This window comes from Zalophus californianus, chromosome 15 (assembly GCF_009762305.2).
Source record: "Zalophus californianus isolate mZalCal1 chromosome 15, mZalCal1.pri.v2, whole genome shotgun sequence".
NCBI lineage: Eukaryota > Metazoa > Chordata > Mammalia > Carnivora > Otariidae > Zalophus > Zalophus californianus.
In genome coordinates, this window is record NC_045609.1 from 45,190,193 (window position 1) to 45,206,263 (window position 16,071).

Genomic DNA, 16,071 nt, shown 5'->3' on the forward strand with positions numbered 1-16,071 from the left:
GGAGGGGGGAAGCATGCAAAGAAGAAGGCTTTGATAGGTAATAATTGTGGCCCTACTTGGAGCCAAAGGGAGCCTCTCCAAGGAGGTGAGATCAGAGGCACAGCTAAAGGCACAGAAGGAGCCTGTCCTCTGAAGAGCCTACCAGATGGTAGAGACAAACATGTGCAAAGGCCCTGGGGTAGGAGCATGCTTCACCTGTTTTAGAGACAGAAAGAAAGCCAACACGGCTGAAGCAGACAGACCAAGATGAGTGTAGCCATGAGGCAGCTGAGGTCAGCTCTTGTCAGGGTACCTTGGGGCTTGCATCTCTGGCAAGGGTCTGGATTTTATTCTAAGCATAGCAGGGAGCCGTGGAAGGGTTTCAGCCGGAGAGGGAGGTGATTGGATTGATTATTTTCAAGTAACTCTGGCTGCCGCATGGACAGCAGCCTGCAGGGGAGGACAGAGGCAGGGAGCTGTGAGCAAGTGACCGCAGGGGTCCAGGCCAAGATGGCAGTGCAGGTGGAGAGAATCCACAGGCTGGGGATAAAGGCAGGGTGGTGTGCATCCTGGAGGCTAGGCGAGGAACAGGAGACAGCTGGCTTGGCTACCAAGCCTTCACATTTCCTAAGCAACCCCTGCTTAGCTTTACTCCTTGTGTAATTCCCAGTGCTGGCCGGGCCGTCCTGAGAGGATGCACATCCAGCCCTGGGCACAGACATCGGGCATCGCCAGGTACCTCTGCTTCTTATCAGGCCAGCACCAGGAGCCTGGAGTAGAATGAGCACGGCCAAGCCCACCGCCTTCCTCCCCACCCACCCCTACCCCCCGCACAGCCGGGGTGACTGCCCTCAAGGCTTCTACAGTGAAGGGAGGAGACACCCAAAGCCCCAGGCCCCCGCAGCCTCCAGCACACTGTGATTCCACGAAATCCGTACATGAGAGTGAGTGCATGGGCAGACACAGTGCCTGTGACTGCGGCAGGTGCGGCAAGGCAGCGGGCCAGTGCTGGATCAGTGATGTCCCTGATGAGACCCTGTGGCGCAGGGGTGCCGGTGGGTGACCCAGGGTCAAGTGACGGAGCAGAATGAGGAGCCACTGCTGAGTGTTTCTGAGGTGGGTGAAGGCAGCACAGGCCCCCTGTGCGCCAGCTTGGGCTGGGGAGGGAAGTAGATCCTTAGGAAACACGAGCGAAACTCACAAAGCTCTGAGCAAACCGGACTTGAAAGGAGTGGGTAGAAAGTGGCGTGCTGGGGTCGAACAGCCAACTGCACAAGCTCCAGGTGTGGGTCTCTGATGTGTCACCACTTCTTGGGCAAAAGCCCTGAGGCTGGGGAACCAAAGGTTCACCCAGAGCCCCAGCAGGAGGCAATGCTGACGGCCAGCGTTCACTCGCACTTCACTCATGCCAGCAGAGCATCCGGAACAAGCAGTGACCATCCCTCTCCCTCTGGGCTGGGCAGAAAGCGGGAGGACAGTAGCTATGGCTCCAGGAGGACAGAACAAATGGTGGCCAGGACAGAGGGAAAACAAATGCCTACTGAGTATCCTACGTGCCACCCCCCACACACTTAACCCCAGAACAAGGCTGAGCACACCTCTGCTGGGCACCCCATGGACAACTGCGTGCCGAAAGCCTCCTTCCTGCCAGGGATACATCACCTCTCTAGACCTAGCCACACAACACCAAGGTGGCCCCACTTCACAGATGTTGAAACTGAGGCTCAGAGAGGGCAAGCGACCTTTCAAGACCACACAGCTAATCAGTCCCAGAGCTGGGATTTGAACCTGGACCTGCCTGACCCCTTTCCTCCCATACGGAGCAGGCAGGCTGGGCCAGGCAGGCTGGATTCTGGCTGCTCGGCGCACTCGGAACAGCAAGACTGCAGCAAGACTGCAATCGTGGGTGACGACAGTCTCCAGGGTCCCCAAGTACCGGCCCACATAGATGGCTCCAGCTAGCCTCCATAGGAGACATGTGGTCAACACCAACCTGCTTCCCTGCCCTCCTGGGACACCCAGAAAGGCCGGACTGAACCCTAAGGGCTGCAGGAAGTGGAAGGGAGCCAAGAGCCCCTTGGGACCGCTCGAGTTGCCAATGTAACGAGCACCCGTACCTCTCTGCTTGGGCATTCCCTCAACTGACCCTCGAGCTGTCCTCTCTGTTGTCATTCCCAGTCCTCCAGCTGAGGACACTGAGGTAACCTGCCCAGGGTCAAACCGCAGAGCAGGGACAAGAACCTCCGTCTGTGAGTGAGAGCACAACGCTCCTTCTGCCCCCACCTTGGCTTCTGGGCACCACGTCCATTCCCGTGTGGAGGCGGAGGAGGAGGGCCAGGCTGAGCACTGGCCAGGAACAGGCACGGGGACAAGCTGCAGCGTCTGGCTGCCTCTGCCCGGGACCGGTGAAGGACAGGTATGAGGTAGACAGCCGTGGCCAGGCTCTGGCGGCAGGAGGGGGTGCAGCCTGGGCTGAGGACCACGCTGGGGCCCCAGCTGGCAGTCCCTGCCTTCAGCCCCTGGGAGCCAGCCTCGCCCAGAGCTTGGACCCAGAAACAAATAGAAAAGGGCCATCTAATCACCACCCAGCTACCCTGCCTGTGCTTCAGGCCCAGAAGGGAGAATCACGGGTCTTTCTCCTCCCAACCCATGGCCATTGGCCAGAAAACTGGCTGTTTATAGGTTGCAAGGAAGGTCTTTAGAGAACCCAGCTGATGGGATACTGGACACAGACCCAGCTGCCTTCCTGGGCCCCATGCCTGTCAGAAAGGCCAGACCCCAGAGGAAGGGGCTGTCGCAGGCCAGCCCATGGCAGCGATGAGTGTCTGCCCTAGCCCAAAGCTGTCGGGAGAGAGAGCCGTGGCCGTGTGGGAAGACAGGGGCGAAGGGGGCCTGGGCCAGGAGCAGGGGAACTCTGTGAGAGGAACCGCACCACGGGGAGCTCTGCCGAGGCCACGGGCAGCACTGACTTGCTGAAGTCTGGCAGCGGGGGCTCCCTGGGGTTGGGCCCGGCAATGACCAGGCCTGCATGCCCATCCTCACCTCACCACTTAGGAAGCAGTTAGCCCGAGTCTTCTGAGCCTGCACCTTTCCCATCCATAGCTTATAGAGGACAAGGTTGGTAGACACAAGACTGGCTCTCTTTTGAGAGTCCAGAAGGGGCTGGGAACCCAGGCTCCCTGACTTCCCCTACACACACCAAAGCCCAGAGCTTTCTGGGGCAGAGGGACAAGTAAATGAGTGGGCAGAGGGGAAGTGACAGGAGCCATGGCTTTGGCCCAACCAGGATCCAATACCTAAAACTGTTCTGGGTTTTTTGTTTCTTTGTTATTGTTTCAAGGAGTCACCAAGGAAATGGGAGGACTGTTTTGATATGAGTAAGTAGTTCTGTCATTTGCCAAATACTAGTTGTCCCTCCTTCTGGGCACATGGTAGGACTGTGCTTCTTGGATCCCTTCAGACTGGCTGGAACCACATGACTGGTTTTGGCCAATAAGCTGTACAGCAGAAGTGGCACGTGTCCCCCTCCGGGCTGAGACCCCCAAAGCTCTCTTTCCATGTGGCACGGCAACAGGCAATACTCAAGCTGAGTGGCCACCATGAGCCAAACTCCACTGTGACCAATGATGGACATACAGCATGAGCAGGAGATAAATTTTTGTGAGGTTAAGGCTCTAAAATGTTGGGATTGTTTGTTACTACAGCGTAACTTAGTCTTCCTAGCTGACACAAGGGAACCACAGAACAACACCAGGAGGCAGGGACCTGGGTAGCCAAGTCTAAAAAGATTCACACCCAGGCATCAGACTGGGTTACAGATGGTTTAAGAATAAGCCATGCAGACTAAATATTCCAAGTTTTTAGGTGAGAGCATGTCCTCATAGCGAAAAGGCCAAGTAAAGAAGGAAGATGGCTACTAGAAGGGACAAAGCGAGGGGATTTTTGACCTCACAAGTACAAGAATTTGGAAAGTGTCTATCTGCCCCTTATAAGACAGAGCTCTGGGTGCTAGGGACGGTCTTAGCTGTCCTCCACGAGAAACCTGGAGAAGTGGCCCCAACATGCTGCTTCAGATGGGAAGGCTGTTAAAGTCCCCAGGTCACCAGGAAAGGGAAGAGCAGCAGCTCGGAGGCAGCAGGAGGACAGGGGTCTCACTACGACCCACGCACCTGGCATTAAGTGCCCATCTATTCACTGCCCATTAAGTCCAACCTCCCAATCTACGGGTAAAGCCGTGGCACTAGGGATACTAAAAGGAAGCCTCTAGAACCCAAAATATGAAAATGTGAGTGAGGCAAGAGTATAGTCTATAAAGTGAGAGTGTGTGTGCATGTTTGCACACCCAGGAGAGACCCTAGAATGAAGGAGAACTCTGGAGCCTGGGAGCTCAGCTGAGGGAAGACGGCAGCCACTCCTTTATTTATCGCTCACAGCCTGGTGAGCAGTCCAGAGAGGGGACTAGATGGTTCCTGTCCCCAGCCCCCTTCTAGGGCCGGGGCCATCACCGCCTGCAGCCACGGCCATCTTCCAGCACGAAACCTTGCTAGCAGCAGCCCCTGTGGGGCCAGGAAGAGTGCGTGTGCAGCCAAGTAAGACGGACTCTGCCAAGGCCCCGCGTGGGGCCCTGGGTAGGCACAGTGGATGACATGAGGGAGACGGGAGGGTTTGAAGAACCTGCCCAGACAGAAAAGGAGGTACGGGCCCGCGTGGTGGCACAAGCATGGGCCTTACAGTCTGGCTCTTCAAAAAGCAGATTCCTGGGCGCCTGGGTGGCTCAGTTGGTTAAGCAACCGCCTTTGGCTCAGGTCATGATCCTGGAGTCCCGGGATCGAGTCCCGCATCGGGCTCCCTGCTCAGCGGGGAGTCTGCTTCTCCCTCTGACCCTCTTCCCTCTCGTGCTCTCTACCTCTCATTCTCTCTCTCTCTCAAGTAAATAAATAAAATCTTTAAAAAAAAAAAAAAGCAGATTCCTCTGGGAACTTCCTCAGGAACTAGCAGCTTCCAGGCTCAGAGAAGGTCGCCGATGCATCACCAAAGAGCGCGGGTAAGTCTGTGGAGGCCTGCAGCCTTACGGCGTGCCATCTCCAGAGCAGGCCTGGGGGACATGGACACATGGCCCCACGTCCCACGTGACCCTAGCGGGTCCGGCTAAGACGCAAGGAGGCCATTCAGTCAGCAGGAGAGCGGTCAACTGTGCAGAAGACGGGAAGGAGGGGACCACGTGCGCTGGCTATGACGACAGGGGTGCCAAGGCACCCGCAAGGATGCCCGCGTCCCAATCCCCACAGCTGTGACCACATTAGCCTCTGCATCAGAATTCAGGCTGCAGAGGGAATGAAGGCTGCTCATCAGCTAACTGTAAGGCGGGGAGGTTATCCTTACGGATGTCCAGGCGGGCCCAGTGAAATCACAAGCGTCCTGGGGAGAAGGAAGGCGGAGGGTCAGAGATGGAGAAGGAGATGGAAGGACAGAGGCGAGACGGGGGTGACACCCTGTGAGAGGGACTCCACCCGCCATCGCTGGCGGGAGACAGAGGAAGGGGTCCGGGAGCTGCGGAGGGCGGGCAGCCTCTGGAAGCTGAAAAGGCAAGAGAATGGATCTTCTCCTCGAGCCTTCAGAAGGAATCAGCCCACTGACACCTGGATTTTAGCCCAGTGAGACCTGTATCAGGTGTCTGACCTGCAGAATCGTGACATGATAAATTTCTGTTTCTAACCAACTAAATTTGTGGCAAAATTTGTTTCAGCACCCCAGGGAAAATTAATACAGCCAAGTGGATGGGAAGGATAACGTGGGCCGACAGGCATCTTTACAATGTCACTAACTTCACATCAGGAGGACCCTGCCAGTGTCTCCGAGGCAGGGACCGAGAGAGCCCCTCCCCAAGAGAAGGGGGTCTCCTAGCAGGTATAAAGGATTCGGCCTCACTGGCCATATCCTTCCGAACGGAAGCCAAGGAAGATGCCAGAGGCATCAAAGCTCAGGGAGGGAGACCTTCTAGCAGAATGTCGAGATACCAGTAGGCACATGAGGGGCAGGGTGACCCCCAGGAGGGACCAATATAAAATGCCCAGACTGTCAGATGGGCACCAACAAGCTCACTGTGTTTTATTCTCATTTTACTTCACTGTCTCATTGTTTTACTCTATGAACACCAAACTATACTTGGGTAATCTTTACCCTGTCTTCCCAAAACACCTTTGTGCTTATTGTAACTAAAAGGAATATTGCCTCACAATGTTTCTTCTTCCTTCCTCTTCCCTAACTTGTTATCTTTCCGCTCTATGACAGGTATGTCTACATTATGACCAATAACCCAACTCTTTTTACTTACGGTACAAGATAACACTGTGAACACTGAAGACTCTTCTTTAGCCGGCTCTTTTATGCATTTACTCATTTATATAATCTCCTTCAGCAAACACTTTAGAACAATATGAAATTTTTTTATTTGACAAATTAGTATTTCTTCTAGGACCCAGAAAGCAAATTTTCACTGTTAAGATGGACTTTACCAACTAAATCCAAGACACAACATTTTAAATATCACTACGGTGTCGGCGCTTGCTAACTTTAAATCTTCATCAAATGCATTTTATTAAATGTGACCCATGCTTTTACACATCAACTGACCGAGTATCTCAAAAGGTAGCCTGTCAGGAGCTTGTATAAAATCAGCCTGAAGAAATTGTAGGTATAAATCTCAGGACCAACAAATCGAAGCAGAGTCTCTTGTTCTCTTCAGTGATACTTAAGCATACCTCACCATATAAATGATTCCATTTTCAAAAAAATAAATTGTCTTGAATATTGTAAAATATATGCAACCACTAAGAGTAGCATTTACACGTACTTTGCAACAATTTCACAAAAAGCCAGTAAGACATTAAATTAAAAAAAAAAAAAAACAGGCTATCCAGCTGAACAGAATGGGGTCTCTCAGCACTTACAAAATACAGTGAGTGAAAAAAAGACTAGAAGGAACTAACTAACTAACAGAAGGTAAAATTCGAACGATTTCTGTTCTCCCTCATGATGCTTTCCTGTACCTTCCATATTTTATACAATGAGCATGCACAGCCTTTTCCTTTTCCACATTTTTTAATTGATTCACGCTCACTGTAGTGATGCATTTCTTTTATAATCAAGGGGGAAAATGTTTAGCGAAACGTTGAAAATGAAAAGGTCAGCGAGAGTCTGCTCTCAAGGAATTCACCAGCTTAAGAAATGATGCAGCTGGAAATATCAAGAGCCTCAAGAGAAGTTGAGATGGATTCACAGTTGGGTCAAGGGACAAGGAGGGAATTCGTGTTTACTAAACACCTACCACAGGCCTTCTGCAGACAATTTATACATTTATAAATATACAATTTATACATTTAATCCTCACGATAATCCCACTTGCCAGATACTATGGTTGGTCCCTTTTAGCAGGTATGTGAACCGAAGCTCAAGGCAGAGCTAGGACACCCCCCGGAATCACACTACACATGAGGCAAGATGAATGTGAACCTGGTTTCTTGGGCTCCAGCATCCAAGCTTTTGTCCCTGTATGGTGCTGCCACTTGGGCCAAAGTGGGGACAGCATCACCTCAATCCCAAACCCACCGGGGGTCCACTGGGAGCTTATCCAGTCCACAATGGAGACTGAACCCCCGTGCACCTTTGCCCTCCATCCGTGTCCAGTCTCTACCAAGAAGTCCTTTCCTTTCCCACCCAAACTTACCACCCACGGCCAGCTGCAATGACTGTCCAGGCCCAGGACAGAGAGAAGATATCCACCAAGCAGGACCATGCCACAGGATGGACAGCATCCCGGAGCACAAAAGGAAGGACATGCAGAGAGCTGAGTGCCTGACCAGCTGAGCCCCAGGCTAGGGAGAAGGAGCCTCTGAGCACTGCTCCGCACTCCATGAGGCCCCTGAGGGGCTGGCTGCTCCCGTCCCTTGTAGACATCCAAGGGCTGTGCAAGGTCACGGGATATCAATGTGGATTTCTGCCCATGTGGCTCATCAGTTGAAAGCATGTGCCAGCCTTAACCAGCACACACTCTGGTCAGTATCCTTCTTCCCGGATGGCATCAGATGTCCCTCAGTCACCACAATCCAACTCCCTACTTCTGGATGGGTACACACACTCCCTCTCACACCCTCTGAGACTGTCATCCTGCCATCCCTGGAGCCTGAGACATTTTTCCAATCATAAAAATAGAGAAATTGAGATCCAGAATAGCAAGATGTCAACCCGAAGAGGCCCCTAGACAGAGCCCTGTGTCTCCAGCACAAAGGTACACTGGGGCCTGAAGACTGAATGGCCCACAGGTGTTTCGTTTGGCTTGTACCGTGTTGTTTAAATTGCTTGATTAGTTGACAACAGTTAGAAATCAGATTTTACATTAGAGTCCAGATGGGGGGGGGGGGGGCTCCTCTCAAAAAAAAAAAATCAGCACATCTACAACACTAGGATTTTCATTCCCGAATGGCAAAATCGTCTAAAGGTGTGTAACAGCTGCTCTTTTGAATAGGGATGACCTCTCTGGACCCCACGCTCCAGGCCCTGCAGAGTCTGGCTGCCCAGTGGGCCAACATGTGTTACCTGCCTGAGACTGTAACCCTGGGCAAGAGCATTATCTTCACTCCCTAGGGACCTGCTGATGGGAGAGGCATCTTCAGGAGGTTGGGCATCTTCAGGAGCAAAATGAATGAGCATGGAATACTCCACAGGGCAGAGGGGAAGCCAAAGGACACACGGTATGTCAACAGGGGATGTGGAAGAGCTGAAACGGCATGGGGAAAACACAGGCAGGGTCCCCAGCACGCTGTGAGCCCCTGAGCACAAGAAACGCACGTGTCCGCCTGTGTCCTCAACTCCCAAGCACAAAGAATAACTGTCCACAGAGACAAATGTATGGAAACAGTGTCAACAGAACAGGAAGCACTGTCAAAATTGTGACATGTAATTGGGTCAGTCTGTGTCACCCCCGATTCCCACCCCAGGTAGGATCATTCCTCCCTAAGGCCCCCCTCTCCGTGGCTGGAGCCCGCACCAAGCACTTGCAAGGAGGTGTAAGGCCGGCACAAAGAAAAGCAGTTCAGGGGTGGGCCATGTGGGGGCAGGGACTGCTGGTAGGCTACTCAGACACCAAAGGACAGGGATTCCCCATACCTCAATGGACATGGGACAACGGACATCTGCCCAGGCTAGAAGCAGCAGTCCCCATGAGAGGCAACGGCAGCCTCACCCCACTCGCAGCTACTCCAAAAGCACACCCAGAACTCTAGGTCTGTACACCCACCCCAAGGCAACCTTGGGCCTTCAGGGCTCACAGCTGGGGCTTCCCCTCCTCTGCAGCACCCAAGAATAGAAGACTGCCAAAGACCTTCTTCTAGCACAAAGTTCTCCCCAGGAAGAACGCTGATCTTCTGGACACAGATCAGAGACTTCACTGAATCACCCTACCCTCATGGGTCCCCAAGAGCCCAGCATTCAGCATATAACCCAAAGGCAGTAGAAGGACTCTGGGCTCAGCGACTGGGGCAATGGGGGTGGGGGTGGGGGATGGGGGAGCTGGCCTGGAACCCTGAGCCAGCCCACTTCCTCCCTATACCCACTGTCCTGTCAGTCCCTCCTGGGAGGAATCCCTGCATCCCCTGCCACCAGCTGTGCCTCCTAGCCTCACGCTCCAGGCAAGGGCCTCTGAGTCAAGCCACGGATATGGGGAGCAAGGCAGAGGAGAGGAAAAGGTACCTGGGCTAGGCAGATGCCAGGAGTGTGGAAAGAGCCTTGGGCCCTAACCAGGAAGGTGGCTGGAAGTATGCGGGAGGAACTCAGGTTCCAGAACCCAGCCTTGAGCCAGGTGACAGGGAAGGCAAAGAGAGACAAGGGGAAAACAGAGGCTGCCGCTGTGGCGAACGCCCACGCCGAGCACCTGTTGCCCCCGTCGGCGGGTCCGACCCGAGGCAGAGGCTGCTGGCCTCACAGGCTCGGACCAGGATTCCCCGAAGCCAGCCCAGCCCAACTTCTCTCCTTTCCTGGTCAAACAGCGCCCACCTCTGGCCCAGGCGACAGCGCCTCCGCCCGCGGCAGGGACAGCGAGAAAGAAACCGGCTCCTCCAAGCCGGGAGGAGGAGCACGGCAGAGACACGCGGGGCCGAGGCACTGAGTGGCCGCGGGGCGCGAAATGCGGCGCGTATTGGGTTGTGCTGCGGAGAGGCGAGACCGCGGGCTCGCGCGCCAGGCGCTCGTCGCTTGGGGACGAGGAAGACCCCGGCCCCTGGAGGTCAGGGGCGGTGCACCCACGCAGGTACCCGGCACGCAGACACGCCCACCCGCAAACACCCAAGAAACAAAGACGGCCCTGAGCCACACACGCCTGCGCGGGCAGCGCGGGGCGCACAGACGCACCCACCGAGCCGGAAGAGAACCGCTCAAGCCCGCGACACGCCCGGCAAGGAGCCCAGCTCGCCGCGCTCACAAGCTCACCGCTCCAGCTCCCCCGCGCAGAGCACTACCGGCGCCACCGCTCAGGGGGCGGGGGGGGGGGGGGGTGGTCGGGGAGGACGCGCGCACCGTGCGTGTCACCGCGGCTGCCCAGGCGCACAGGGGGCTCCGGGCGGCCGAGCCCGTCGCAACCCCGTGGGTCTCCACGCCTCCTGGCAGGCCGCGGCCCTGTTAGCCCTGGGCGCCGCAGCCGCTCACCTTCCTGCACCGCCTGGAACGGGTTGTTGGCCTCGATGACCTTGATGGAGTAGGTGATCTTCTCGCTCTGCAGGATGTCATCGTTGAGGCTCAGGTCGGATACGGCCAGCTGGAACACCCTGTCGTCCTTGGCCGCGTTCTCCTCAAAGATGGCACCTGGAGGAGAGGAACGGTCAAGACCTGGCCAAAAGAGCTCTCCCTCCCCACCCAACCCCCACCCTCGTCTTGGCCCTCAGGTCATGGTGCTGGCAGCTTAGCTGGTTGTCTGATGGGAGTTTCAGACTGGGGTTTCAGCTTGACAGGATAGATTAAGCCTTTCTTCGATCAACCGGAACAGGAATGTGTCCCCCACACACAGCGCCATGTGCACACAGTTGACATGAGTTACACATGCACATGCTGCCACCAGGTCACACACGTGTCTTGCAACCAAGCCACCTCATGTCTCGGGCCATACCCCACACAATGGACTAAGCCAAGCTGGGGCGGCCTCAGGCAGCACCCAAATGCCCTGATAAGGCCCCGTGAATCCCATCGCAGGAGCCAGAAAAGTTCCCCTGCAGGGCAATGTCCCTGGTCCCATATCCCAAGATGGAATGATGACTTCCTTCTGCCCTGAGATTCCCCCTTTGAGAGAAGCTGAGCAAGCAGGTCGCCAGTGAGTGTGCGGCACCTGGGGGCTTCTTTACACAGGGGCTTTGGAAGACCAGCAGGTCAGTCCCAGCCTGGCTCCCTGAGCACCACCTCCTGCTCTCCATCCCATCCCGCTTCTTCTTCTTGCGGTGTATGTGGGAGAAAAGGGAACTGTAACCTAGACCCCTTGCCTTCAGACCCAGCAGGGTTGAGGAGCTCATAAGATACCGCTCTTGAAAGGGCCTTCTAGAACCACGAACATCTATCTCCAGGGCAGCCTCCGGCTGGCCCTTTACGCCCTTAGCACTGCCTTGGCCGACTCTGCGCTTCCAGCGGAGATCGATCCGATTCGCCAGAGCCTGGCCCCGCAGCCTGGGCAACTCAGGAGTCTTCCCCCACCCTCGCCAGGCCCCGAGGGTCCCCACGGTCCCAGGGATGGGCCCGATGATCCCCGAGCTCGGGACTGGGCCGGAGAAGGGAGGCCCCGGTTCCACGTTACGCCCAGAGCCGCAATGCTGACCGCGAGCCCCGAGCCCCCCTCCCCCCCGAGTGGGAAGCAGGTTTGGCGCCGGGCCCCTGCGGGGGGCGTTGCAGCTCACCAAGCCCAGGCCTAGTCCCTCACCACCCCTCCCCACCCCCAAACCCCCGCCCCGACTGTCCCATCATCCCTGCCTTCTCACACCTCCCAACCCCCAGTTTCTCTGTGCTCGCCGGTCTTTCCCAACTTCCGGAAAGGCGACTGCAGAGGGGCTCCCCCACAGCAACCGCTCTCGGGCCCCCCAACCTGGCCCAACTTCCTGGGATTCCTCCCCTGTTGCCACCAACTCCCACACACACCCCCTCCGCGCGCCCCCTCCTCCTCTCCTCTATCTCGTCTTCTCTCCTGCTTCTCTCCCTCCATCCATCTCTTCCCGCTCAGCGCGCACACACCTCCCCACCCCCCGCCGCCCACGCTCCTTCCCCCGGCTCCCACCACCTGGACCGTCTGCCAGCCCCCAAGACTTGGACCACGGGAAACTCTGGGACTGTCCAGGATTGGGCTGCAGTCGCCACAACCAGATACACAAACACCCACACATATACCGAAAGATACACAGACACACACCGGGGAAACAGGCAGACACTGTGTCCACTCTAACAGGCTGACAATCGTGCACGCACCAACACAGGCTCAGATGGACCCACACATCCCAACGCCCTCTCGCAGTGACACCAACACGGTGCCAGGCGCACACACAGTGATACACGCTGACAACACCCACCCACCCACATTCACACACGGTTCCGGTCGGGCCTCTTTGATCCTGCCCTGCCAACTTGGCGAGACCCAGGGCCGTGTCCGCCCCCTACCCCCGCTGCTCCGAGCACGCCGACGGCCCAGCCAGGGGCGCGGGTCTGGACGCGCGTGCAGCCCCGGGTTCCCCGCAGCCGCGGCCCTAAGTGTCGGCAGAGGCCGCAGGGATTGGAGCCCCGGGGAGCGGCGAAGAGCCCGCGGGAGCGCGGCGCGGCCCATGCACAGCTCCTCCGCGGGGCGGCGCGGCGCGGCCCTTCGGGGGAGCACCGCCCGCCGAGCCCCTCGGCCCGGGGAACCGCCAAGTTTGGACGCCGCGCACCCCCTACGCCGCTGGGGCCCCCCGCCCAGCCTCGGCCCGACCGCCCGCCGCGCTCACCGATGTGGATGATGGAGTCGGCCCGCACCGACACGCACTGGCATATCCAGGGGAGAAGCCACAGCGTCAGCGCTTCCATGTCCCCCGGGCGCGCGGCTCATCCGCCCGGGCCCGGGGCGAGGCCGAGGGCAGCTCGGAGCGGGGAGGCGCCGGTCCGGGTGCAGTCCCGGGCCGCTCCCCGGGAGAGCCGAGCCCGCCCGTGCGTCTTCTCCCGCGCGCCCGCCCCTGCGCCCTGCGCCCGCCCCAGCCCAGCCCAGCCCAGCGCGGTCGGGCTCCCGCTCCGGCTCCGGTGGCGGCTGCGGCGGCGCTGGCAGCCCGAGCCGAGGCCGGTGAGGCGGGGGCGGCTCTTCCCGCGGCTCGGGCGGTTTCGGAGGCGGCAGAGGCGGTGGCGGCGGCGGCCCGGCCGGCGCGGCGGCTCGGGGCTCGCTGTGTGTCTGAGCCCCGGCGAGGAGCGAACTGCGGAGGACGCCCCCTCCCCTCCCCCTCCCCCTCGGCTCCGCTCCCCCTCCCCTCCCTGCCCGCCTCCCTCCCCTCCGCCCTCCTCTCGGCCACGTGACTGCGGAGCCTCAGCCTCGCCGCGCGGCGCTCGCCCGCTCGCGGCTCGGAGGGGGCGCCCGGTGCTCCGCGCTCTGGGTCCGGGGGACACTCGGGGGCCGGCACGGCAGCGGGGACCAGCCGAGTCTGCGGCGCGCAGACTGGGTCTTGTGCCCACCGTTCTCCGGGGGCGGGAGGATGGAGAAGGGTCGGCCACCGACAGCCCTCGGGGGATCCCGGAGCGCCCGCCGACCTCAGCAGCCGAGTGTCTCGGGCCATGCCCCCCGCCTCGGGCAGAGAGCCCCTAGCGGAGCCGCACCGGGGGTAGCCGAGAGAGAGGCGGGGCGGGGCGCTGAGCCAGGCACCGGGATGCAAGGGGAGCCAAAGGGGACCGGACGCGGCCAAGCGTCGCGGAGCAGAGCCTGGGCCGCGGCTCGAACCCTAGCTAGCCGTGCGGACCTCGGCAGGCGCCCATCCCCCGCCCCGCGGGCCCAGCGCTCAGCCTGGAGTCAGGCAGGAGGCTCGGACTCTGAAGTCTAATTCATGGCCGGAAACCGGCGCAGCCGTGACCGCGGCGCCTGGACGTGAGGAGCCTTCCAAGCGGCCGGCGTACTCAGACTCCCACTCTGCACGGAGCCTTCACGCGCGAGCCCGGGCGGAGAGCCCGCTCCTGGCGCTCAGCGCCGAACCGAGCTCTCTCCGCCGCCTGGCGAATGCCTCCGGCCGGCCACCACCAGATGCAGCGTTAACCAGGCTGGGCACAAGCCTGGGAGGAGGTGGCAAGCCGGACGCGCAGCTCCCGCACCCCCAAGTCCCAGACGGGCTGGGCTCCACGTGGCACACTCAAGATTTCCGGGAGACAACTGAGCCTTCCCGGACCCCGATTCCGCGGAAGCTCGGTCTGGGCGCGCCTGGCAGAGCCTCGTGCAAGGGGCCTCTCTAGAAAGCCCGGGAGCGCCCCTCGGCCCGGTAGTCAGCCAGCGCGAAGGCTCCTGCGGTTCCCGGCTCCGGTCGTGAGAGACTTGGAGAGGCTTAGCAACAGACCTTGCCTGGAACTCCCTGCGCAGTGGGAGAGGTGGACACCTAAACAGATCATTAGAAGATGTGGCGAGGACCCTGAATGAGCCATGTATGCGCGTGGCCAAGCATGGGAGGAAGAGCCAGGGATGGCTTCCTGGAGGAGGTGACAGTTCTAAAAGCTTAGTGGGGGTTACCAAGGGAGAAGAAAGAGAGGCCTCCAGGCATTTACTGTTGGTTATCCAGCCAAGGCAGGAAGATAAAGAATTTAGTGTGTGTGTGCATGCGTGTGTCTCTCTCAAGCAGCCAACCACGGAGGAGTCATTGACAAATGTTACTTTGGAAAGGTGGGGGAGGTGGCTGTGCAGAGAGGGCCAAGTACAAGCTTGGAGAGCAATGAGGCAACCCTTGCAGTGGCTGATGGGGCTGACTCAGCTGGGTGGGGGCAGCCTGGTGGAGAGGAGAAGCTGGGTTAGAGAAAGAGCAGGAAACCACATGAGCAGGCAAGGTGGCTTCCAAGAGGAGGGGCCCCTGGGCGAGAAGAGAGGAATGACCAAGCGGGCAGGAGGCTGGGCTTGGGGGCTGGGTGTGGTGCCCACACAAATGCATGTCCTCAAGAAAACTTGTCTTTAGGGCCTTGAGTTATAAAATCTGCCCCCCCCCCAGCCTCTCCAACATTCCCCCATCCTCATTCTCTCAAAATTCCACCATTCATTGGCCAAAAAGTTATAGAAAGAAGAGAAACAAAAGATGTATTTTATTATGTAACAATTTGGTTCTGATGGGACTGCCTCCACCTTGGAAAGATAGTGGGTTGATCACCAATAGAGGCTCAAATCTGAGGTCACGAGTCATAAGGTCAGGGATCACCAAACTCACTTGTTTGGGCCTCTGGAGTGTGTTCGTGAAGTATGTGATGCTTCTAACTTAGAAGTTTTCTTGATGTATGTTGTGCTAAGGGAGAGCTAGCATGATTGCCCTGGGAAACTCCTCAAGAACCCCCCCCTTCAAAACCCACACAGTTTTGAAGAGACTTCTACCAGTTTCTAGTTTGGATGATGATGAGGTTCCTCTGGTTTGGGACCTGGGGGTTGTGACTCCAGTTGGAATCCCCTGGAAGCTGTTGGCCTGGGGCAATCTCCCTGCCTGTCCTTGGTCCTCCCTTCCCCTCTACCTCCCACAGATGCTCATCTTCTGGGGCTCATACTTCTACACTACCAAGCCAGCTTTCCGTGCCAGACTCGAATGGCCTGGGTTACACTTGCCTGGCCACATGGGGAACTCCGCACAGGTCACATTTCTCCTGGAGCTGGGAGGCAGGCCCAGAGATCACTTGCCCCTGTGCACACCCACCTCTAGGCAAGACTTTTAATCTTCTCTGCCACCTGAGGTTGGGACTGCCAGGTTCCAGGGACACTGGCTATTATGGGGCTTTATCAGGCTCATCAAATACTTAATTACTTATTGATCCCGGCCAGCCTAGTCCCTTTAAGCCCTGATAACCTCTGGGACTGCAAAAGCTGCCTCCCCAAAACCAGGC

General features: G+C 57.9%; 1 protein-coding gene across 4 annotated transcripts in view; it reads right to left on the minus strand.

Annotated features, from left to right (window-relative positions):
• Positions 1-13,394, minus strand: part of GRID1 (glutamate ionotropic receptor delta type subunit 1) — a 717,476-nt gene extending 704,082 nt beyond the window's left edge. For 3 of the 4 annotated variants that reach the window (XM_027597138.2, XM_027597137.2, XM_027597141.2), the window contains exons 1-2: positions 12,981-13,394; positions 10,678-10,833 (exon numbers count right to left, since the gene is read on the minus strand). In XM_027597138.2, coding sequence (XP_027452939.2) covers positions 10,678-10,833; positions 12,981-13,059 — 235 coding nt within the window. In that variant the 5' untranslated portion in view covers positions 13,060-13,394. Of the gene's footprint in view, positions 1-10,677; positions 10,834-11,992; positions 12,073-12,980 lie in introns of those variants that run through there. The other variant, XM_027597140.2, reaches the window with a different exon arrangement.
• Between the last annotated feature and the right edge of the window lie 2,677 nt (positions 13,395-16,071).